General features: G+C 44.9%; 1 protein-coding gene across 6 annotated transcripts in view; it reads left to right on the top strand.

Annotated features, from left to right (window-relative positions):
- The window catches only part of MYOM1 (myomesin 1), a 699,631-nt gene that overhangs the window by 259,727 nt on the left and 412,766 nt on the right, over positions 1 to 27,138 (top strand). For all 6 annotated transcript variants that reach the window (XM_078687471.1, XM_078687468.1, XM_078687469.1 and 3 more), the window contains 5 exons: positions 11,704 to 11,887; positions 15,817 to 15,991; positions 17,349 to 17,470; positions 18,735 to 18,931; positions 26,797 to 26,923. In XM_078687471.1, the coding sequence (XP_078543597.1) occupies positions 11,704 to 11,887; positions 15,817 to 15,991; positions 17,349 to 17,470; positions 18,735 to 18,931; positions 26,797 to 26,923 (805 nt within the window). The remainder of the gene's footprint in view (positions 1 to 11,703; positions 11,888 to 15,816; positions 15,992 to 17,348; positions 17,471 to 18,734; positions 18,932 to 26,796; positions 26,924 to 27,138) is intronic.

Here is a 27,138-nt window from a genome sequence, read left to right as displayed (position 1 = left end):
TAATGGCAATAGCTTAAACTTTTGTTAATAACTTTTGTGAAGATTATGTTAGTTGTATTTTATTGTGACGAAAATCCAAGAACAGAAGTGAAATATTAACATCTTTTTGTGACATTTGTAATAAAGCTTGAAACATTGAGAGAACATATTTGAACCAGTTGTTGTTGAATGGTTGCAAAGGTTGATGCTGTGGTGGTGCTGAGTGATGCTGTGGTGATGCGATAGAGTGAGTGCGATAGATAGAGTGAAGGCGATAGATAGCTAGAGTGATGGTGATAGATCGACATAGAGTGAGGGCGATAGATAGCTAGACAGATAGAGTGTATTTATGTTGCATTGAGTAAAGTGTAAGTACGAGGTGTGTAATTATATGGCACTGAGTGGTATTATGGGGAGTGTATTTACGTTGGATTGAGAAGAGTGTAATTATGTGGCACTGAGTGTTAATATGGGGAGTGTATGTTGCTTTGTGTGGAGTGTAATTATGTGTCACTGAGTGGTATTTGGAGTGTATGTTGCATTGAGTGCAGTGTAATTATGTTGCATGTAACTATGTGGCACTGAGTAGGATTTGGAGTGTATGTTGCATTGAGTGCAGTGTAATTATGTGGCGTGTAATTATGTGGCGTGTAATTATGTGGCACTGAGTGGGATTTGGAGTGTATGTTCCATTGAGTGCAGTGTAATTATGTGGCGTGTAATTATGTGGCGCTGAGTGGTATTTGGAGTGTATGTTGCGTTGAGCGCAGTGCATTAAGTAGCATATAATTATGTGGCACTGAGTGGTATTGTGTGAAGTGTATGTTGTATTCTGTAGGGTGTAATTGTGTGGCGTGTAATTATGTGGCACTGAGTGGTATATGGAGTGTATGTTCCACTGAGTGCAGTGTAACTATGTGGCACTGAGCGGGATTTGGAGAGAATGTTGCATTGAGTGCATTGTAATTATGTGGCACTGAGTGGTATTTGGAGTGTATGTTGCATTGAGTGCCGTGTAATTATGTGGCGTGTAATTATGTGGTACTGAGTGGTATTTGGAGTGTATGTTGCGTTGAGCGCAGTGTAATTATGTAGCATAGAATTATGTGGCACTGAGTGGTATTGTGTGTAGTGTATGTTGTATTAAGTAGAGTGTAATTATATGGCGTGTAATTATGTGGCACTGAGTAGGATTTGGAGTGTATGTTGCATTGAGCGCAGTGCAATTATGTGGCGTGTAATTATGTGGCGTGTAATTATGTGGCACTGAGTGGGATTTGGAGTGTATGTTCCATTGAGTGCAGTGTAATTATGTGGCGTGTAATTATGTGGCGCTGAGTGGTATTTGGAGTGTATGTTGCGTTGAGCGCAGTGCATTAAGTAGCATATAATTATGTGGCACTTAGTGGTATTGTGTGAAGTGTATGTTGTATTCTGTAGGGTGTAATTGTGTGGCGTGTAATTATGTGGCACTGAGTGGTATATGGAGTGTATGTTCCACTGAGTGCAGTGTAACTATGTGGCACTGAGCGGGATTTGGAGAGAATGTTGCATTGAGTGCATTGTAATTATGTGGCACTGAGTGGTATTTGGAGTGTATGTTGCATTGAGTGCCGTGTAATTATGTGGCGTGTAATTATGTGGTACTGAGTGGTATTTGGAGTGTATGTTGCGTTGAGTGCAGTGTAATTATGTAGCATAGAATTATGTGGCACTGAGTGGTATTGTGTGTAGTGTATGTTGTATTAAGTAGAGTGTAATTATATGGCGTGTAATTATGTGGCACTGAGTGGTATTTGGAGTCTATGTTGCATTGAGTGTCTGGGAACATTTGCATTTCGTGTAAAGTTTCAGTTAAAAATAATGTAAATGAAAGTGCAGATTTTCTAACTGTTTGTCTTTAAACATGCAATCCTCAATTGTACGATTTCTGTGATCTTTCTTAGGCAGGCTGACACAAAAAATATTTTTTGAAAGCAGCCGCCTAATAATCGCCCCGGCACCTCTTTTGTCACAAATTAAGCACTGGAAAAGCGGCTGAAAGTAACCAGCACTGCGGTAAGCAGCTGTAGCTAAGCCACAAACAACAAGGAACGGCAGCTGGCTGTGTGCACGTGCATCACCAACCGGATTAAATATGCAGTAACAGATGACGGCTAAGTAGGTGAATGGGCCAGGCAGGGACATTTATGACAGTGAGACTACAGGCCCGCCCTCCCATCCGCAGACTTATGGAGCACTCGTTTTTTAGGTCGAGCTGGCGTTGGAGCGCGAAGCGCTCCCGCCAGCGAGACTATAGTCACCTTCCTCCCTGTCAAGGGAGTAACAGCTGTGAACGAGCCCGATACAGACCTGGGCACGAGCCGACCCAGGTCTGTGAACGAGCTTCAAGGTTGAGCAGCTTGTGCACGTTTGTTGGATGTCAGGCGCTGCAAGCCCGCCAGACCAATTATCCCAGCATGAAACTCTACTTCCTGAGGCGCCACAAGACCAATTATCCCAGCAGGAGTCTCCACTTCCTCAGGCGCTGCAACAATTATCACAGCATGAGACCCACTTATCACAGCATGTCAACAGGCGCCCCAGGCTGCTGGAGCACTCAACTATAATTAATGTGCAGTTGAGTGCTCCAGCAGCGTGGGGCGGCTCTCTGCATGCTGTGATAATTATCACTTTGGGGCCTCATGCTGTGATAATTACGGCGGCATGCTCTATTTGCAGCACTGAACATTTTCAAAGAAGGCGAAGCAGTGACATTCATTGGAGACACTCACCCTCACGCCCTCACCCCCTCACCCCTCACACACCTCCTCACCCTCACACACCTCCTCACCCTCACACCCTCACCTTCACACCCCCTCACACACACCCTCACATACCCTTACCAGCACAGCAAAACACAACACAGCAAAACACAACACAACACAGCACAGCACAGCAAAACACAACACAACACAGCACAGCAAAACACAACACAACACAGCACAGCACAGCAAAACACAACACAGCACAGCAAAACACAGCACAACAAAACACAACACAGCACAACAGAGCAAAACACAACACAGCACAGCACAGCAAAACACAGCACAGCAAAACACAACACAGCACAGCAAAACACAACACAGCACAGCAAAACACAGCACAGCACAACGCAGCACAGCAAAACACAGCACAACACAGCACAGCAAAACACAACACAACACAGCACAGCAAAACAAAGCACAGCACAACACAACACAGCACAGCAAAACACAACACAACACAGCACAGCAAAACACAGCACAGGACAGCACAGCAAAGCACAGCACAGCAAAACACAGCACAGCAAAACACAGCACAGCAAAACACAGCACAGCACAACACAGCACAACACAGCACAGCACAGCACAACACAACACAGCACAGCAAAACACAGCACAGCACAACACAGCAAAACACAGCAAAACACAGCACAACACAGCACAGCAAAGCACAGCACAGCAAAACACAACACAGCACAGCACAGCAAAACACAACACAGCACAGCAAAGCACAGCAAAACACAGCACAGCACAGCAAAACACAGCACAGCACAACACAGCACAGCAAAACACAACACAACACAACCCTCACGCCCTCACCCCCTCACCCCTCACACACCTCATCACCCTCACACACCTCCTCACCCTCACACCCTCACCTTCACACCCCCTCACACACACCCTCACATACCCTTACCAGCACAGCAAAACACAACACAACACAGCACAGCACAGCAAAACACAGCACAGCACAGCAAAACACAGCACAGCACAACACAGCACAGCAAAACACAACACAACACAACCCTCACGCCCTCACCCCCTCACCCCTCACACACCTCCTCACCCTCACACACCTCCTCACCCTCACACCCTCACCTTCACACCCCCTCACACACACCCTCACATACCCTTACCAGCACAGCAAAACACAACACAGCAAAACACAACACAACACAGCACAGCACAGCAAAACACAACACAACACAGCACAGCACAGCAAAACACAACACAACACAGCACAGCACAGCAAAACACAACACAGCACAGCAAAACACAGCACAACAAAACACAACACAGCACAACAGAGCAAAACACAACACAGCACAGCACAGCAAAACACAGCACAGCAAAACCCAACACAGCACAGCAAAACACAACACAGCACAGCAAAACACAACACAGCACAGCACAACGCAGCACAGCACAGCAAAACACAGCACAGCAAAACACAACACAACACAGCACAGCAAAACAAAGCACAGCACAACACAACACAGCACAGCAAAACACAACACAACACAGCACAGCAAAACACAGCACAGGACAGCACAGCAAAGCACAGCACAGCAAAACACAGCACAGCACAACACAGCACAGCACAACACAGCACAACACAACACAGCACAGCACAACACAACACAGCACAGCAAAACACAGCACAGCACAACACAGCAAAACACAGCACAACACAGCACAACACAGCACAGCAAAGCACAGCACAGCAAAACACAACACAGCACAGCACAGCAAAACACAACACAGCACAGCAAAGCACAGCAAAACACAGCACAGCACAGCAAAACACAGCACAGCACAACACAGCACAGCAAAACACAACACAACCCTCACGCCCTCACACACCTCATCACCCTCACACACCTCCTCACCCTCACACCCTCACCTTCACACCCCCTCACACACACCCTCACATACCCTTACCAGCACAGCAAAACACAACACAACACAGCACAGCAAAACACAACACAGCACAGTACAGCAAAACACAACACAGCACAGCAAAACACAACACAACACAGCACAGCACAGCAAAACACAGCACAGCACAGGACAGCACAGCAAAGCACAGCACAGAAAAACACAGCACAGCACAACACAGCACAGCAAAACACAACACAACACAGCACAGCACATCAAAACACAGCACAGGACAGCACAGCAAAGCACAGCACAGCAAAACACAGCACAGCAAAACACAGCACAGCACAACACAGCACAACACAGCACAGCACAACACAGCACAGCACAACACAACACAGCACAGCAAAACACAGCACAACACAGCAAAACACAGCAAAACACAGCACAACACAATACAGCAAAGCACAGCACAGCACAGCAAAACACAGCACAGCAAAGCACAGCACAGCAAAACACAGCACAGCAAAGCACAGCACAGCAAAGCACAGCACAGCAAAACACAGCACAGCACAACACAGCACAGCAAAACACAACACAACACAACCCTCACGCCCTCACCCCCTCACCCCTCACACACCTCATCACCCTCACACACCTCCTCACCCTCACACCCTCACCTTCACACCCCCTCACACACACCCTCACATACCCTTACCAGCACAGCAAAACACAACACAACACAGCACAGCAAAACACAACACAGCACAGTACAGCAAAACACAACACAGCACAGCACAGCACAGCAAAACACAACACAACACAGCACAGCACAGCAAAACACAACACAGCAGAGCAAAGCACAGCACAGCAAAACACAGCACAGCAAAACACAGCACAACAAAGCACAGCACAGCACAGCAAAACACAACACAGCACAGCAAAACACAGCACAGCACAACACAACACAGCACAGCAAAACACAACACAGCACAGCAAAACACAACACAACACAGCACAGCACAGCAAAGCACAGCACAGGACAGCACAGCAAAGCACAGCACAGCAAAACACAGCACAACACAGCACAGCACAGCAAAACACAGCACAGCACAGCAAAACACAGCACAGCACAACACAGCACAGCACAACACAACACAGCACAGCACAACACAACACAGCACAGCAAAACACAGCACGGCACAGCACAACACAGCAAAACACAGCAAAACACAGCACAGCAAAGCACAGCACAGCAAAACACAGCACAGCATAGCAAAACACAGCACAGCAAAACACAGCACAGCAAAACACAGCACAGCAAAACACAGCACAGCACAGCAAAACACCGCACAGCACAGCAAAACACAGCACAGCAAAACACAGCACAGCAAAGCACAGCACAGCAAAACACAGCACAGCAAAGCACAGCACAGCAAAACACAGCACAGCAAAACACAGCACAGCAAAACACAGCACAGCAAAGCACAGCACAGCAAAACACAGCACAGCAAAACACAGCACAGCAAAACACAGCAAGCACAGCAAAACACAGCACAGCAAAACACAGCACAGCAAAACACAGCACAGCAAAACACAGCACAGCACAGCAAAACACAGCACAGCACAGCACAACCAAGCACAGCACAACCAAGCACAGCACAAGCACAGCACAACCAAGCACAGCATAACCAAGCACAGCATAACCAAGCACAGCATAACCAAGCACAGCATAACCAAGCATAGCATAACCAAGCATAGCGTAATAAAGCACAACAAAATATAGCATATCAAAAAATAGCATAACAAAAAATAGCATAACAAAAAATAGCATAACACAACACAACAAAACATAGCATAGAAAAACAAAGCATAGCATCGCAAAACACAACACAACATAGCATAGCATAACAAAGCATAGCATAACAAACACAACAAAACATAGCGTAGCATAACAAAACATAGCATAACAAAACACAACATAGCATAGCATAACAAAACACAACATAGCATAGCATAACAAAACACAACATAGCATAGGATAACAAAACAAAGCATAGGATAGCAAAACAAAACATAGCCTAACAAAACATGGCATAACAAAACATGGCATAACAAAACATAGCATAGCAAAACATATAATAGCATAGCAAAACATAGCATATCAAACACAACAAAACATAGCATAGCAAAACAAAGCATAGCATAGCAAAAGATAGCATAGCATAACAAAACATAGCATAACATAGCATAGCATAACAAAACACAACATAGCATAGCATAACAAAACACAACATAGCATAGCATAACAAAACACAACATAGCATAGGATAGCAAAACTAAACAGAGCATAGCATAACAAAACAAAGCATAGGATAGCAAAACAAAACATAGCCTAACAAAACATGGCATAACACAACATGGCATAACAAAACATAGCATAGCAAAACATATAATAGCATAGCAAAACATAGCATATCAAACACAACAAAACATAGCATAGCAAAACAAAGCATAGCATAGCAAAACAGAGCATAGCATAACAAAGCATAACAAAGCATAGCATAACAAAACATAGCATAACAAAACATAGCATAACAAAACATAGCATAGCAAAACAAAGCATAGCATAGCAAAACACAACACAACACAACATAGCATAGCATAACAAAGAATAGCATAACAAACACAACAAAGCATTGCATAGCATAACAAAACAAAGCATAGGATAGCAAAAAAACATAGCATAGCATAACAAAGCATAGAATAGCAAAACAAAACATTGCATAGCATAACAAAACATAACATAACAAAACATAGCATAGCATAACAAAACAAAACATATCATAGCCTAGCAAAACATAGCATACCAAACACAACAAAACATAGCATAACAAAACATAGAAAAACAAAGCATAACACACACAAGCACACACACACAACCACACACACACAACCACGCACACATAACCACAACCACACACACAACCACAACCACACACAACCACACACACAACTATCTATCTATCTATCGCCCTCACTCTATCTGTCTATCGATCTATCGCCCTCACTCTATCTGTCTATCTATCGCCCTCACTCTATCTATCGGCCTCAGTCTATCTATCTAATCGCCCTCACTCTATCTGTCTATCTATCGGCCTCACTCTATCTAATCGCCCTCACTCTATCTATCTATCGCCTTCACTCTATCTTATCGCCCTCACTCTATCACCCTCACGCTATCTATCGCCCTCACTTTATCTATCGCCCTCACTCTATCTATCGCCCTCACTCTATCTATCGCCCTCACTCTATCTATCGCCCTCACTCTATCTATCTATCGCCCTAACTCTATCTATCTATCTATCGCCCTCACTCTATCTATCTAATCGCCCTCACTCTATCTATCTATCAATCTATCTATCGCCCTCACTCTATCTATCTATCGCCCTCACGCTATCTATCTATCGCCCTCACTCTATCTATCGCCCTCACTCTATCTATCTTTCTATCGATCTATCGCCCTCATTCTATCTACTTATTTAGATACTGATCGCCATCACTCTATCTATCTGTCTAGCTATCTATCGCCCTCACTCCTATCTATCTATCTACCTATCTATCTCGCTCACTCAATCTCTCTATCGCCCTCTATCTATCTATCCCACTCACTCTATCTATCTATCCCACTCACTCTATCTATCGCATCACCACAGCATCACTAAGGGGCACAACAACATCACTATGCGCTACCACAACAACATCACTATGCGCTACCACAGGATCATTGAATGCCACAGCATCACTAGTCGCCACCACAACATCTCTCAGCCCCACCACAGCATCAATCTGTGCAACCATTTACCAACAACTGGGTCAAATATGATCTCTCAATGTTTCAAGCTTTATTACAAATGTCACAAAAAGAGGTTAGTATTTCACTTCTGTTCTTGGATTTTCGTCACAATAAAATACACTGAACATATTCTTCAGAAAAGTTATTTACAAAAGTTTAAGCTATTGCCATTATAAATTACAATAACTTTTATTTAAGTATTAATTATTAAAAAAATTCAAAGCCATTGTTATTTGTAATATCAATACATCTAAGTCACGTGAATACAACACATATTGCATTACAAATGCTATAGGTGTCACAAGTTATAACTATTGGCATTGTAAATGACAAAGCTATTATTTTTGCTATTTTCAAAACCAACACATATATAACAAATGTGTCATTTACAATACCAATAGCTCAAACTTTCCTAATGCGAGACCTTATGCATTGCAAATGCTTGTTTTTAATAAGCAGAGGAACAGACACAAATTAGATGTATCTATTTAGCAGATTTTGTGATCGATATGCACTTCATGAATATGTAAGGAATGCTCTCAGGGAGTGAAATATACCGTCCGGACGACGCCTCAGGGAAGGTTGGCCGAAAATGAAGACCAGACACTAAGAGGAAGGTGGGCCATTAACCCCGACCCACCATATACTTCCTAACATCTTTCCCAGATTTTAATCATTCCAACTGGGGCTGACAAAGTAAATACAGCCACCAGATAAGTACTTTTAACCCACAAATAAAACTCCTCCCTCCATCACTCACTTGGAACATCTGCTTCATATCAATCAGTGCTCCTGTATAATTTACTGGTAGCAGGACGTCTCGTCCCATAGCGGATGGGAAGGAACAGAATGATTAAGCATGCCACTGCCACCAAGGGGTAACCTCGGTGGGTGAGGGTTTTCCTTACAAAACGCATTCTTAATCAATGCAATTCGCTCTGAAGAGTCTTTATCTTTGAAAGAATACACTACAATCCCTACGCAGCTGGGTGGAGGAACCTCAACTACTTAAACGTTGCCGAAGCCCACTGTTCTACATGTGGTGTGCTAACACGGATATGCATACACAACTGTGCATTTGTGCATGCCTTAGCGTGGGAATGGACCCTCTGGCTGCTGTTTGAACAATGCAATCCAGCAAGAATAAGGGTTTAGTGGTCCCCGGCGTACTGCACCTGGCGCACCAATGATAAAACCGACTAAACCTCACGGTGTGTGCAGCTGAACATGTGAACGCCGCCCCACAAACGGAAGCTTTAACGCGGCGCTGTTTAATCAAGCAGAAAGGTTTATCCCAACGAGCTTCCTTCTGGGGCCATGGCATGGGTCCATATGCACCTTTACAATTACACTCTGGATCCATTCTAGAGGTGCGCTTCAGATCAACGGTATATGACTGCTCTGGCTCTGTGCGCCGTGCTTTATAAACACGGTGGCATAACATAAGTAGCGAGATGCTAATTAATAAACGTGCATGTTTGGACATACATAGATCCATTATTAGTGGCTTAAAACAGAGCAGTGCAGGCAGCCAAGCGCAGGCTGAGATCACGGCTTTCTGCATGACACATCCGTGGGGCCTGTTAGCAGGCATGCCGCTGCAATCTCATCCTCCAAGCCCTCTCCGACGCGATTTCGGAGTATGCCATCAGTGGGTGCATTAACGGTAGAACGTACTGAAAAATAATACGCCTCTTGGGTTCCACTGTGAAGGTGAGGCTAGCGGGATAAACTGCCCTGTGATGGATCGAGCAAAGGTTGAAAGAAGCTGACCTATCATTTGATGGACATGCACGGAGGGCGCTGAAAGTAGGACGTGAGAGATCGGAGCCTGTCCAGTGGTGGGGTTGGCAAGAGTTTAAGCGACAGAGGGCAAACGCTGTTAAATATTAAAGATTCGTTGTGATGAAGGCGGCTACCTATGGTTGTGCAGTAAAGGAGTGGGCAGATGTGTCGGAATACTATAGACCAATACGTGAAGGACCCAGAACGAGACAGCGCTGAGGCCACCCTAACATTAACAAACATTAAATATTTGTAAACGTTGCAGATATCAAACGCTGCACAACGCCCCGAATCGAGCGGACACGAAGGTTCAGAAAGAACGTGTGTATGGTCCTCTACTTTGGGGCACGTCCAACTTCCTGTCTGTTCCCCCTCAGATGCCCCCTGTACTAGGCTCCCAATCACTCTGGGGCTGTCGCCTCACCTCTGTTATCTGTGATGATCAAGTTGTGGCTGCTCCTCCACCTGCCTCCATTATCTTCTCCCGGGTAGTCTCAGCGCCGGGCGCCTCCGAGGGACAGCTCATGGTGCGCCGGCTCCAGGGTGTGCAGACAGCAGGCCGGGCCCGCAGCGCCTCCGCCTCTGTGACATCAGCTGAGGAGCCTCCACAGTGTCCCCCGCCGCCCGCCCTCTCTAAGGCACACCCGTCCCTGATTCTAATAAGCTGCGAGCATGCGCATCCTGAAAACGGAAGTTCGGGAGCGTCACGCCTGTCTTGGGGCGGGACTTCCGTTTTCCTCAAAGCCCGCGCCCACGGAGTTGATGCCCCGCGGTGGCTGCAGAAGTCAGGACGGAGTGGCGGCGATACGGTGAGTAAGCTCTAGTTGTAAGGGGGGTGGCGTGTGTATGCGTGCGTGTCTGTGTGTGTGCAGGGGGTTGGGAGGCGGCAGCGTCTGTGTGTGCGTGCGTGCAGAGGGGTGGGGGCTGGCTGTGTCTGTGTGTGTGCAGGGGCTGGGAGTTCGTCTGCGCAAGCGCGGCTCAGACGCGCGCTCCCGCGGTCAAAACTGAGACTGCAAAAGCGCGCGTCTGAGTCGCGTCCACTCTCCTGAATACGGGCCACATTAGGTCTGTAGCAGACTCTCAATGCTCACGCATTGAGAGTAGTCTGCTCGACCTAAAAAAGCCCATTGGAACACTTGCCTACATAAACCTTTTGGGTGTTCTCAACACACTGCATTGTCTGAATTGTGTTCTGGACTACCTCTTAGGTGCATGTACCACTTATGTTGTCTAATAACATATGCTGACACAATTCGGGCTACTCAGAATTAAAAAGCATTACTGGTTACTGACTACAACTAGCAGTTTACTCATATGGGGATTTCTGATGTTGCTCTATTATGAGTGTTCTCATGAAGTAAGTCAATTAAAAAGTCTCAAGCTTTCCTTGTTCTATTGCAGTGCGTGGCTGGTACAGACAACTGGCAGAGAGTGAACAATGAGATCCCAGTCAAGTCTCCACGCTTTGCTCTATTTGACTTAGCAGAGGGCAAGTCCTACAGTTTCCGTGTCCGCTCATGCAACTCGGCCGGAGTTGGCGAGCCCTCAGAGGAAACTGAAGCTACTGTAGTAGGCGACAAGCTTGGTAAGTTATCATCCAGTTTGAACACTTCATTTCAAGTCACCTTCCTTCTGTTTTTGGCCAACAGCATTATACAAATCTTAATCCTCACTTGAACCAGCATCTGTCCATTTTGGGATTTCATAGTTGGTTGTTGATTAATCTCGACATCTTCACTCTGCATGTTATAGATGGATCGCCTATTCTGCTTCACAAGGAAGATGCATGAGGAATTTTCTTAGTTAGGTCTGGGGTTTTCTCTGCTTGATGAAACTGAAATGAAAAAAAGAATTCAAGAAGAAGGATGTTTCTTGCGGATGGTGCAGAAATCTACTAGTTGATTACCCTGGCCAATGTAGGATTAAATTTCAGGGGAATATTTGCAGTCTTCATAATGTTTCCCCTTTCACCCTATCCGAAAATCAATTGAATGGAATAATTCAGAAGTGAGCACGTTCACACTATCATGATATTCCAGCAGAGCTTTATATAGAAAAGATAGAGTAAGCATGGGAATATTCATGTCACACAGCAAGACCTTGTTTTAAGAGTTTTTTACTCAAAAACATTGTCGAAGTAGCAAGTAAACAAAAGTGTGAACCCAAGGTGGGAATGTGGAGCGAACGCCTCCAAAACTGGTGGGGTTTAGGGAAAGGAGAGGAATATGTACAAGCCCCTACCGCCACCACAACTTTACCTATATTGACGTTGTGGTGGTGATAGGGACTGCGCCTTATGTACAAGGCAGCTTTAAGCCACGTAACGTTTCGCGCTATTGTTAGCGTGCAAGGGGTGGGAAGTGGGTGTTGACGTGGAGGTTCCACCGCAACACCTATTCATTTTGACGCTGTCCCCTATGTACAAGGGTTGCGTACATAGGAGGCAGCGCCAAAATTAAGACCAGGTAAATCCTGGTCTTAAGTTGGCGAAATGAGGAGAACAGCATTATTTCTCCTCGTTTTTGCTTTTTCCATGTGTGCTGCCTTGTGCTATTGATGGTTTTGGAGGTGAGGTTGTAGTGTTTGGTGGCACTGGTGTTGGCACTGGTAGTGTTGGTGGTGGAGGTATTTCTATTGCGACTAATGGTGGTGTTAGCGGGACTGGTGTGGTTGGGGGGTTTTGAGGTATTGGTAAGGGGGTTGATGGTGGTTTGGGAGTCATGTGGTGTTGGTAGTATTTGTTTTGGTGTTGGTGGTGGTCTTGGCAGTAGTGGTATTGGTGCGGTATGGGTGGTGGTGGCATTGATGGTGGTAGTGGTATTGTATGTATGAGCCAAAGAAGTGAATGTGTCAAAAATGTGATGGGTTAATGTGTTTCTAGATAGAAAATAGTCCCTTGCACATTTCTTTGCAAGCACATCCTAGAAAATGATACGCAGAACAGCCATTAGCATGAGGTGAAAAAAAATACTCAAGGTGAAGCCATAGCGCAGTCTGTGTATATTTAAAATAATTGATAACAAAAGGCCTGGCGGACAACAAAAGCTATCTGTAGCCAGACCAAAAAATGTCATCCAGACAAACTAGGGAAAGAATGCTGCCTGAAAAACAACACATGCATGTAAAGATTGTGATAAGCATAAGTGCTGTGGATCCAGTTGGTCTGTTTTGTAGCAGTTCTGTTTTCCTTCAATATGGTCATTGACAGACATAGCTGACAAAGAAACCCACCATTTTCCATGGTTCATTCTTTCGTATGGTATAATGCACATGTGGCAATTGGATTTGCAGAAAGTTATATTTCTTGTGCAGTCTCTAGACATGTGCCAGCTAGTAGATGTTTGTTCTCCAAATAATACAGCCGATATCCATATTAACCCCCTTCCACTCCTTTTGTTTCTCACATCTCGCCCAACCACTTTGTCTTTAAAAAAAGTCACCTAAACAGGCAAGCTGTTGACAAATGGTTGTTACTAGCATCCTTTGCATCACTGTTTCTTTCAAGTTTAAAAAACAGTTGAAAGGAACAAGATTAGATATGTGCATCATTTGCATTTCATCTAGCATTTTTTTAGATGGACTGTAACAAAGGTGTACCGATCCGCTTTACATTTGTGTGAAGCAATCATTCAGTACTGTTTTTACAAAAAACACCAACATATTCTGCTAATGACTCTCTATGGGCTGGAAATATGATTATATTTTACAAAGCCCTCTTTATCAAACCATAACTCTTGCCTTAAGACAAAGTTACATGATTCCGCAGGAGTAGAATTACATAAAGTATATCAAAATAGGTCATTTATTTTTTGCATACAACGTACTCGCTGTATGCAAGAGGAACGCTCATATGGCTATGTTCCGAAATCTCCTTTGTGAGGCAAAACAGTAGATATTGACACAGACAGTAGATTTCTGATAGTTGATGTGACACTCTCAATTTGGTGCTGATATTCCAATAGCATCCCCGATGACACAATATAGGTCATTGCCTTCCTTGCCTGGTACACACTTAGCCAAGGCATCAGTGGCACTGGGAAGATGGACCCAGCAGTCCAGGTTTGTGGATACTTGGCAAAGTTTAAATCCAGTAGATAGATAATGCTCCTGTTCTTCACATCTATATAAGCTGTACTCCAGGATCGATGAATAAAAGACCCATCCTCTATAACAAATATTTAGTGCGCCTTTTCTGATCAATACCCACTTAATGTGTGTCTGAATTGGGGTTGCCGTAGACCTAGTTTACATACATTGACTCTGCAGGTTGACACGCTTTAGGACAAGGTTTACTATGGGACAATAAGATCACATATAGTGCAGTACTTTGAAGCTAATGAGGAATTGTTAAGAGACTTGCATACTGAATGGGATGCATTTAAAGCGCATGTGAGAGAAGTATTCTTTTCAACGACATAGAGTCAGAAAAGAACTCGGAATAATGAACTACTGCAACTGGAAGCAGGACTACTGGAGTACAAATAAAAATGGCCAGAGGTGAGCATCAACCCAAGACACTGACACTGACATGGCTCAATCACAGGGACACAGTGAGCAGATTGAACCTGCTGGGTCACAGGGAGAAATTGGTACAGTAACACAAGGAAGGTGTTACTTGGCCATCTTCTAGCTTAGCTATTGTGCAATGACACAGAATACAAATAACAACAGTGAGATCACAAACCAGACAAGTTGTAAAAATTCAAGAACAAATAAATGACACAGTACTATCGAGAATTATGTAAGAGGCCAATAACAGCAACGCATGCCTATCTGAGTAAATATACACAGGCAGCCAAGGTAGCAAAGCTAAATCGGCCGCAGTGGGATGAATTTGAGGTACCTCTGTAAATAGAGGAAATCTGACAAGTGTGAGCCTTGCACTCAGCCCACGCTACCTGAAGTCCACACTGGCTTAAGTTAGTGTTTCTTTGGCACAGAAATCTCTAAGGCTCCTTGGAAAATACTCTGCCACTTATACCTGCTGATCAGTTGCTTTGCAGTTTGTGGTTAGGCATAACAGACCTGGGCTACCGGTAGTAGATTTATGAGTAAGTGAGTGAGAATAATTCTATAATTATTGATTCTCGAAGGAAACCTTCCATATGCACAGTTTTGTTGAAATGATTTTGTAAAAAGTATCTTTTTTTTAAATGTTGTTATACTTGACCCTTGTACAACAGAATGTGACCATAGTGTATATTCAACTAAAATCAAGAAATCATTTTTGCCCTAGCTAAATATTTTTTTTAAATGAAAATGAATTAGGACAGGTGGTGTGGCACTTCATAGCAGTAGTTATGTCGGAAAACGTAACCTAGATGGTCACCCAGACACTCCACGCGTTCTCACATAGGCGTCATCATAGTAATGTAAGAAGCTATGGGGAAGAAAGTATGGCCTCTGGGAGGTAGGTGCTGCTTTTTCAGCATTAGAATTTGAACTGATTAGTGGTGTTTTTTACATAATTATGTGGCATTTTCAGTGAATATGTGGGTTCTGTTATTTTCACAGACATCCCCTCCCCTCCAGGCCAGATTGTGCCTACCCGGAACACAGATACCTCAGTGGTGGTCAGATGGGAGGAATCTAAAGATGCAAAGGAGCTGGTTGGCTACTACATTGAAGCAAGCATCGTCGGGTCCAACCAATGGGAACCGTGCAATAATAATCCAGTAAAAGGGACAAGGTACCCACCATAGAATTGGAATACTTCAACCTGGTGGCAGTTACCACTGCACCTGCAATTTTACACTGTTGTTCTACTAACACAGGGAACCAGGTCTCCTATCAAAGTGCAAAGGTGCTTCTCGGGGTTGAACAAGCTAAACCCATTTTGGATAAAGCATGTGCGAATATTTTGTCAGTCGATGGATTGATAATGTTGATATTCCGTCAGTGACATAAATGTAGAACATCTACTCTAATTAGAATTATTGTGCCCTCAGAATTTAAGTATGTCCTCAACTGACTTTAAGAACCTGCAATGCCGTGTTGTGATTTGTCTTAGCGCAATGGATCGGCTTTCAGACTGTAACAGGGAGCCTATACATGTTCCTGACCAGGCGGTTTAATGCAGCCGCCTGGTAGGAACATGCAAAGTGCGCATGAACTGATTGGTCGTCCCAAGAGGGCCGGCCAAACTGTTCATGTGCACTTTGGAGTGTACAGCACTCTTCCCGTGCTCTGGCCAGCCCCTCCCCACCCGCCTGAGAGCCACTGACAGCTATAGGAAAAAGAACGTGATAATAACAATAGCTATTATCATGTAATTGTTCCTTTTGTTCAGTGGGGTGACGCTTCTCCGCCTTAGCGGAGGAGCCGCCACTTCCGATGTGCACTCATATGTAATATAATGCACCCTGCCTTGGGATTCTAAGGCCTGCTGTAGGGGTGACTTACATATATAGTACATGCAGTGTACTTGGGCATTGCACACATGGAGTGGGCAATGTGGTGTTTTCGGAACGGCTTGCGCCATTTTATGCATCCTTCAATAGCAGTCTGCATGCCGTTTGTATGTGGGTCTCATGGGGTGGCATAATACATGCTGCAGCCCTTAGCTCAGCTCTTTAGTACCCATGCCCTGGGTACCAATGGTACCATTCACCATGGACTTACAGGGGTGCTAAAGTTCTTTCCATTGGGTTACAATTAAGCATTTGTCCTTTTTTTAGGGAAAGAGCATGGCCACTGGGGCTGGTTAGCAGTGACCCAGTGAACTACCAATCAACATCAGCACCTGTGAGCAAAAAGTAGAGGTGACTGTCAAAAAGTCGCAATTTCCTACAAGATGTAGCTGCCAAGCTACCACAGTAGGCTACAGTTTTTTTCATGCATGTCAAAACACCTTAATGAGCAGCGTTTTTTTATTGAAAGTGCAGCACGCATCCTTTCACCACATACAAAGAAATACCTTTCAAAAATATATTTGCTTTCCAAGTTATATACAATATACACTGAATCACCCAGTGCTCTCTGATATTTTTCCTTGCCTTTTCTTTTAAAGGTGCTCACTGTAGTTTTATACTTACATGTTTTATTAGATTCACTTGCCATGGCCTTCTGACGGGGGAGAAGTACATTTTCCGGGTGAGAGCTGTTAACGCTGCTGGACTCAGTGGCTTTTCAAAGGATTCGGAAGCGATTGAAGTCAAAGCTGCACTTGGTAAGTCACGTTTACTTTTCAGAAGAAAATTGCCTCGCACACAACAACCATTAGTGTTTCGCAAACAAACACACAGGGACCTTTCCTCGAATTCCATTTTATTTGCATGCTTGTTCACCTAAAGCTGCAACTTACATTTCTTTTCATCTTAGTTTCCAAAAACTGATTTTAAATGCTCTTGTTTTCACCTAAAAAAACTGAAGGTAGTTTGATGCTCAATCATCACCAGTCTTCATTTCCTTGGAGTTTTATTACGGTATGATTTAATTCAGCTGTGCATATAATTATGACTTAATGGCGGGTCGGTCATACCTTTGAAAAAGTCTATCTTTCACAACCAGTAAGAGCTAATTGGAGAAATGGAAGCATCCATAGGGTGTGGTGGGAATGCAACGTTGTAACAAGAAGTCACAAGATACTTAGCTGAAATGTTATTTATTATAAAGAGAAAATACAGAATATGCTACTTAACTTTACCAGGGAGATCGACCGGAGGAGGTAGGATAGCTTTCAAACAGTGGTAGCCTACATACATTATCCATTTGGAAATTTATTGTTGCACCTCAGTAACATTTCCCTTCGAAGATCACAGCACAATCACGATCCCCGTAGAATGGGACAATGTCACGCCACATTGCATTTGCATCGTTCAAGCAAAATCCTTGTTCCAATTTTTGTTTTAGTGATGCCACACTGTAAAAACACATGTACATTTCTAAGTTATTGTTTTTTTGGGGGTTTAATCACAAATATTTGTTTTGAAGTTTTCAAGAATAACATCGCATCACAAGGATATAGACATTCCCATAATCTGCGTGCACAGAACAACACCATTGTATACTACTCCCCAGCTCCCCCTCAATTTGAAAGTTATTGTTGAACCGCTCAACAATAAAAAAAAAAAGAATGGACACTACATTTAGCAGGCGCATATATTCCACTGAGACAAGTGGACATTGTAAATATCTACACTGAGCAGCAGCATGGGGATTTAGACATGTAACACAATGGTTATTTGATGGGTTTAGATAAATATTGACACTGAGTGAGTCACCATTTTCCCCTGACATGAATGCTTGGACTCCATCTTCCCAGCCTTCTCCGATTGCCTCTATTCGACAGTTTCTTGTACAGTGTATGATTTTCTAAATTGTGAGGCTCCTTTCCTCGTATAGTACAATTTAGTAACTTTATCTTTTGCTTCATTCGACTAATGGAATGGTCATTGCTGTTCCATACTCATGTGCCCTTCTTGTTCAAACAGCCACCCCAGCACCGCCTTATGACATCACGGTCCTTGAAAGTCTTCGCGATTCCATGGTGCTAGGATGGAAGCAACCAAAATTCATTGGTGGGGCGGATATTACCGGCTACTACATTAACCTGCGGGAGGTTGTTAAAGGAGCCCCTGGGACGTGGCACGAGGCCAACATTAAGGCTGTCGGTGAGCGGGCCTATAAGGTAAGAGGATTGTTTTTATACTGTTTTTGGCCATTGAGTACAGTTGAGTAAAGGGCATTTGTCTTATAAATAGTCAGAGGCGTTAATCGTCCTCTTTGACACATAATTACACTTCTCTGAGCAGCATGATAAATAATACTGTTGGCAAGGCAAATGCCTTTTATTTTAACACATTCATGTATTCTGCAGAATAGCTGAATGGAAAAGACAACACATATGGCTCATTTACAGAAGAGAACGAAATTTCATTGATGAGATGTGCAAATTAATATCACCCACTATGAATTACCCAAGCCATATTCCAGCTATTTTTTTAATCCCTTTCCATTACAAACGGTGACCAAGCATTTGCATATAGCTTTGCCCCAACCAGGGCCGGACTGGGAACTAAAACCGGCCCTGGCAAAGTGCTCGGCCGGCCCCACCTCCCCACTCAGGGGGGGGGGGGGGGGGGGGGGGGCCTGGAGGTGCCGCCTAGCGCTTTTCTCGGGCCGGTTTTCGGCCTATTTTGTTGCAGGGCCGATTTTGTAGCTAAGCTGCAAAAACGGCCCTGTAACAATATCGGCCCCCAGGGGCTCAAAACCGGCCCCCACCCTTGCGGCGCACCGGGGGATTGCCCGGTGCCCGCTATGGCCAGTCCGGGCCTGGCCCCAACACCAAAAGCGAAAAAAGCTGAATTGTTAGGCCATGTTCCAACTGTACAAGAATGCAATCAACCCCAGGGATATAACAGGAGATATCACAACGAGATATGTGATCATCATCTGAGGATACCCATCCAGTTATGGCTAATCACTGAAAAGAAAATAATTCAAATTGATGGAATGCTTGCATCAATGTTATTCGCAGGTAATTATACTGGCCCCCGTTCAGATTCATAGTTTTCTGCCCAGCGTGTCACTATAGGAAGGTACTGACCATATGCAAATCAATCTTACTTCTTTAAAAGGGATGGCCCAGCCGGAACTTCTAAAATACATCCCCTCTGTATGGGAACACAATCATTTCCTGTGTGCATGTGCCTGGTTGGACGTTATCAGCTGGGTGCAGCTTGAGTCCTTCTATATAGCTAGCCAAGGACCCCATGTCCGGGCGTACCTATCCCACTCACTGAGAAGACAAGAATGTGATTGATGTGGCCCACATTCCAGGCCACTGTATCTTGGATTCCTAAAATAAAAACGTTCGATCCCAAACAACTAGGCCATGTCCCCTTTGTATAGGAGCCCAAACAACCCCAGTTATAACCTCTGTACTGTGGGTTTGAATCTCCAGCAATAAATAAACTTGATGGACCATTGTCTGATCACTTTCCCTCTGAGATCATTCTGCCAGGATACAAGGTAGTAACAATATTGATTTCACCTCCATTAAGATTTGTTCACTTTGCAAGCCACTTAGGGCCCGACATAGATTTCGGCAAACCAGTTACTCGTCACAAAGGTGACGGATATCCCGTCCCCCGAAATATAAATCCCATTATATTCTATGGGGTTTATATTTCCGCGGATGGGATACCCATCACCCTTGTGATGGAGTAACCCATCCTACAAGATCTAAATCAGGCCCTTAGTCTTTCTATGTGTTAATATAGTTTCACCATAATCTATACACCAGATGTGCTGTAACACCGGAGGGCTTTTCACATCTGTTTAAAATTGTAAAATGAGGTGGACGTGGCCAACCGCCATTTATTGGCTCAATCCCTATAATCCGTAGTTATATTCATTGCCAGTAGCAGGCAAGCCTAATATCCAAATGCTACTGGTCACCAGGATACCGAAGCACTGCTATTTTTGGTCCTCAAGATGACGTTGTGCTGAGGACCGAGGCGAGGCCTGGGCGGCTAGGTGGAGCCACGACCTTCATGAGTGACTTGGGACTGCTGTAAGTACCAACGAAGGGGAGTGATTGAGAGAGGAGGCCCTCGACTTCTGGGGATGACAACCTGGTACTACGGCACCTGGCGCTCCCCCCGGCTAAATGCTCACAAACGTAGGGAGTGAACTCGGCTCTGTGGGGAGCAGTGAAGCGGGCGCATCGGCCCGCTGTCTGACCTGGGTCCACGCGGATTGCTGCCAGCGACTGATCCCGGTTGATAGAACACTTGGTATGGCTTGGGGATGGACTGATGTGACTCCCTGCAGATGCCCCCCACGCAGCATCCTCTATGCCTGCCTGAAGCTCTGTAAACTCAGCCTGATGGTGTAATGACCAGGCAGACGTGCTGATCTCCTTCTGCTGACTATAATGAGGGACGTGCAAAGACGTGGTTTTGCGAGGCCTGGATGCCCATTGCTGTGGGATCTGAGCTGTGAATGGAAACAGCTTCTTGAAGTGGCTTGCATTCACTGATTCACTGCATGCTACCTCTATGGCCTTGGATGGTCGGCTGTAGGATTTCGAAGGCTGCCTGTGCCGCAAAAATGTTCAAATAACCGGTGTCCCTAAACACTTAGAGGGGCCCGCGGTTGATCTCTTTGTAGAAGACCTCATACTAAACATACTGCAGCCCTGTGACCTCTCAAACTGCTTCTCAGTTGAGCGAGTCCAAAAGCTACGGCGCAGCTTTCTTGAAGTTAAAAGGTCCTTGAGGGAAGGTAAGATCAAATATTCTATGATCTTTCCAGCAAAGCCTGGTACTTTACAACTCCTGATGATGCTTGGGATTGGCTGTAAAGGCTGGAGGGACTGTTGCGCAAACTGGGCTGAAGTGGTGGGAAGCCGGCGCATCAGAACGACATAGTGAATCCGACGACCAACAGCTGCGACTCAACTCCCCACTGGGGCAGACAACTTGCTTTAAATGCATTACCAGTTTTCCACAAGTCTTGCATTTGGCTGCCGTCGAAGTAGGTGGCGAGGGGTCTCCACATGAAGATGCATAATTTCGGTAACAAATATCTTTTTCAACTTTATAGGGGGTGGATGGAGGGTCACTTGGAACCAGCTTGGGGTGTGACAGGTGCTCTGCAAAGTTTAAGGGGCAGGCAGTTCAAAGTCTGCCATGCAGGGAGGCAGGAATGGGTGGTTTGAAGGTTCAGTTGATGTTTTTGTTGAGTTTCTTTTACAACAGTATTTTTGTGGCAGACTGCCCCTGGCACACAGTCTGATCACTCAGCGTGGACTCTTGTCCCTACCTCTGATCCATCCCACTGCTAGATACATGCTAACACTGCCCGATACTCACAAACTCCTATGACCTCTACTGTAACTACACTAACCATCAAGTAACACTCCTGGAATGTCAGTGGACTAGGAGACACAATCAAACAAGGGGTTGTGCTACAATACATTAAGCAACACTCCTCTAAGGTAGTTCTCCTCCAAGAAATACATCTTAAAAGGGTAAACGTTGTTTACAACGCTGTGTTTACACCGCATGACCTTTACCACGCTGCCATTACAACGCAAGTCGTTACTAAGACTTGCGCTTGATGGCGCTGTTGGTTAAGGAATATTGTAATTTTATATTCCAACACCTTCCCTACTGTTACGTGGACTGGTGTTGGAATATAAAATTATAATAATCCTCAATCCGCGCCCTCCAACGCAAGTCGTTGTACAACGACTTGCGTTGTAAAATCCGCGATGTAAAGTAATGATCGCATTGTACTATCATACATCTTCTTAAAAGTAATACATATCATTCACTGGATCGGCGGGGATACACCGGTTCTAGAGGAATGAGCTTTCTGGTGCACAACACGTTGCTACTCATCATACAGCACACTTGGCCTGGATATGGAAGATACTTTGTGATCTCTAATGTGGGAGGGCAAGTTTATTGACATATTTCCATCTTCGTCCCTCCACGATTGCATGATATTGCGTTCTTTGACCTGAGTCCGCTTCTTCTCCACTTGCCAAACAGCATATTTACTGATGGGCAGACATTTTTACCTGGCACTTTGTGAGGAGAGCGATTGCTGACCCCCCAGGCAGACAAGGTACCTGTGTCGCCCGCTGAATGACTTCCTGCCGGCTCTCAGCCTCATGGATACATAACGCTCCCACAATCCAACAACACAACACGACATTCCATTGAGGGGCACATGGTAATCTTTCCTGCATTGATTGATATCTTCACTCTGGCTCATCAACTTCCCTACTTCCGTGAGGTTCGCCACTTGGCAAGGAGCATCATTGATCATTCCCATTATAGGTGGTCTACGGCCTCCAAAACCAACTGGATCACCAAGGAATAGTACTCAATCCCTGGTACCTCAACATACCCAATATCCGAGAACGTCTTCGAGAGACCAAGAACACTACTTCACAGAATACTAATCCTCTGCAGAATCTGCACAGACCCTATGGGAGGCATATAAGGCAGTGAATAAGGTACTGGGCCTTTCGCTGATGGTAGGACATACAAAGGATAAAAGAGCTCAATTAGAGACACTTAAGCGTGAGATCTATGAGCTGGAATGTAAGCTTACTGGTCAAGAGCAAGAGGTCATCCAGCACACTTTAAGCCTAAAGCAAAAGTATTATCGAGACACCGCATCTGATGCTGCCAAGCCTAGTCATTGAGCAACCCAACAAAGCCTCTGTGAGGTGGACAGTGGTGAGAGGCAGGGAGTGATGGACACTTTCTCTGCTTACTACACCCAATTATACTTCCCAGCCCCTACCCCCACGGTGGAGGAATCTCATGAATTATTGGCGAACATACAGCTCCCAAGCCTATCACACACAGATAGGGCATTCCTGGAAGAGAAGCTCACAGAAGATGAAATAGTGTAGGCAATCCGTGGCTTATCTTCTGGCAAAGTGGTGCATCTTAATGGGCTGCCCATTGAACTGTACAAACTCCCGGCTCATAAACAATTGTCCCTTACCTACTGAGAATGTTCAAGAAAGGTCGAAACTTGGGATCAGAGGTTGACCAGTATTGTGGTGATACATAAAGACAGTAAACCACCTGAGGAATGCACCTCCTATAAGCCAATTTTGCTCTTGAATGCCAAAGTTAAAATATTGGCTAAGGTGTTGGCCTCCCGGCTGATCCAGATGAACATGACACCCATTAATCTCGACCAATCAGGCTTTACACTCATAACTTGCTGCATCTCCACAGTGTCTTGGGTCAGACCGATGGGCTTCAGGAGGACGCCCTTAAGCTCTTGTTTGATGCCAGAATGGCATTGGACACAATCGAGTAGCCCTGCGTGTTTGAGGTGTCGACCAGGATGGGTTTCAGCCTGCGATTTGTGAAGTGGATAAGGCTCCTCTTCACTGATTCCTTAGCCCAAGTGACAGTCAACAGAGGTGTATCTGAGATATTTCGTCTCCAACGCAAGACCAAGCAGGGCTGCCCGCTTTCACCCTTAATTTTTGCTCTCATCCTGGAGCTGCTTGCACCCTGGATCAGGCGTAACCCCTTGGTTCAAGGGCTGCAATAGAATGGCGACTGGAAAGATAAAATATTGCTCTAGGCAGATGATATTCTGCTTCACGTATCAAACCCGGTCTTTACACTCAACAGAATTATGCAAATACTTACCAAGTTTGACCAATATTCAGGCTATGCCATCAACTGGAGGAAGTCCCTAATATGCATCCTCCACAGGGACATACCAAGTTTACCCTGAGACAGTGAAGTGAGAATCATTGTGGGCGGGTTCTGATACTTTGGAACATACATCACTGTTGTGTAGCTCCTATAAACCTATATAAGATCTGCTCGTTTAAACAACATATACTGAAGGATTGGAGTCAGACTGATTCTGGGCACCCCTACCGGGTATGTCAGCCTGTATACCAGCTAGCTCACAGTGCCACTAGACATTCCTCTTACCAAGGAGAGAATAGTTCTTGGCAACCATCGAACATGACAACCCTGATCCCTCAGAATCGTGGAAACAGTGCCACTTTTCGCTCAGTCACTCGTGCTCACTTTGTCTCAGAGAGACACACAGAATTAGCTGTGGGGACGTTTCTCAATAAGCATTTATTGAACCAGCATCATTCTAGGGTAAAATATGTGTGCTGAAACAATCATTAGACTGTAACAGATACAAATGATAATAAGCACTAAAAGAGTAAAAGGATGGTAGATTTCTACCATCGTGCTAAAACAATGAATAAAGGCAAGTATACATGACAGTAAAATGTGTACTCCTATGATGCGTCCATAACTAGATGTACCTGAATGTACCTAGCATGTATTTGGGTGTAAAGCCAAGAATCCCTCTAGGATAAAGTCAACCCCATTACCTAAAGTGAGAGACTGTGGGACCCCGTCTTGGTCTCGGATGTCAGACCACTGCGTGCTGGAATGTCTGCGTGCAGGAGCCTCAGCATCTCGTGCCAGTGTGTCTGCATGGAAGTCCTTTTCTCCTGTGACTATAAGTCAGAGATGGTGTATATATACCCAAAGTGGTACCCCCTGGGGATATACCTTGCTGTGTAACGTCGGACTAGGATGACCGAAGGAATGACCCTTATGCATAGTTATTATGCAGGAGATGGTGGGCCTGCTGTCCAACTGTGATTCCATTCCAGGAATCCTCATACATAATGAATGAGGCTAAAGCTTGTCGATGAAAACCCCATGTCATCTTTGGAGATTACCGTAACTAGGTAAAAGGTCAGTATTAAGAACTGTTATGCAGTGCAGTGGTAGGGAGAATATAGGTGAAGGGTTAGGTGACTACCTGAGCCTATATTGGGGTACCTATATGGAACATAACATCACTACTGACCCTAACATGTTGTATAATAATAATCTGCTACCACCACTTGCGCGCCTTTGGTGCGATGTCCAATGTTGAAGGTCCCTACACCTGTCATTACTGGGGAGGGCCACACTTCTTAAAATGATGGCCTTGCCTCATTTTCTGTATGCGTTGCACAGAACATCCTACCCAGTCCCAGCCTCTTACTTGAAAGCAATAGAAAGTGAAACGCGTACACTGCTTTGGGATGGAGCCCCCAAGTATAGCCATTAAAAAACTGATGAGGGGTTGGTACGATGGCGGCATCACCCTGCTGGATATCCAGAAATATTATTGGGTGGCAGGCAAACGCCGTTCATCACTGGGTTTACCTCCTCACAGTCGAACATGTGTTCTGCATGGACAGGCTCATTATGCAACTGGGAAGACTATCTCAGGGCCAAATACGGTAGGTCGCGCCACACAGCTTTTAGAAGTCCAATGGCATTGACGCTCACCCTTCATGCACTTGGCTGGCAGGACAAGATAACTCAGGCTACCTCCCTGTGGGACACAGGGGGATTAGGCACATTTGATAAGTGGGACCTCATTGGGTACCCCAGAGTGGGGAACCTCTGGACACCAAGAGGAGTCATCCCTTTCGTTGAACTGGAAAACGAGTTCTATCTAGCACTCACTGAAACTTATCGCTTTTTAAAGATACAACATGCATTACAGAAGGCACTGCTGACAGGATCGGTGATCCCTGAATTGTCCCCACTAGAGGACAGGCTCCACACTAACGGACACTCCCATGCCTCGTAAAGCAATCTCCCTCACATATCAAAAAATAATCAACAACTCACCAGATACCTAATAAACTTATGTAAACAATGGGAGTGTGATTCGGAGGGACTTGAGGATGACGAGTGGTCTGAGGCCCTGGCATTCCTGAGAGAAGTGGCTAAACGGTCCAGAGTCTATCTAGTGCATCTAAAAATACTACATCGATCCTATTATGCATGCACTACTATGGTAAAAATGGGCAGGACACTGAATGCACAATGTCGCAGGCAGTGAGGCCAAGTATGTAAAATGTTCTACATTATTTCTCCTGGAATATTTTTTCTGTTCGCCTGTAGGCCATAGAAATGTTTAAATATTTAAAAAAACAAAATGTTGATATGGTGACTTGTGCTGCAGATACTGAACCTGCAAGAGAACAGGGTGTACCAGTTCCAAGTGGCTGCTGCTAACGTGGCTGGAGTTGGTGTGGCATCCGAGCCGAGCAAACCCTTCAAATGTGAAGAATGGACCATTGCTGTTCCAGGTGAGGATATCTTTAAGCCACCATCTGTTTGGCTGCTGAGAAAGCTTAGTGGACTGAGTGCCTGTGTAATGCTTTATGTAGCAAACATCTCCATCCAATCTTTCTGTTGAGGTATAATGATAATCACTGAATTGGTTGATGATGACATGCATTACTGAGCATACCAAGAGACAACCCTTTCTGTGGGCTGAGCTACATGTATGACTGATGTCGGA

Source organism: Lissotriton helveticus, chromosome 4_1, assembly GCF_964261635.1.
Source record: "Lissotriton helveticus chromosome 4_1, aLisHel1.1, whole genome shotgun sequence".
Taxonomy (NCBI): domain Eukaryota; kingdom Metazoa; phylum Chordata; class Amphibia; order Caudata; family Salamandridae; genus Lissotriton; species Lissotriton helveticus.
This window is presented reverse-complemented; position numbering and strand designations above follow the sequence as displayed.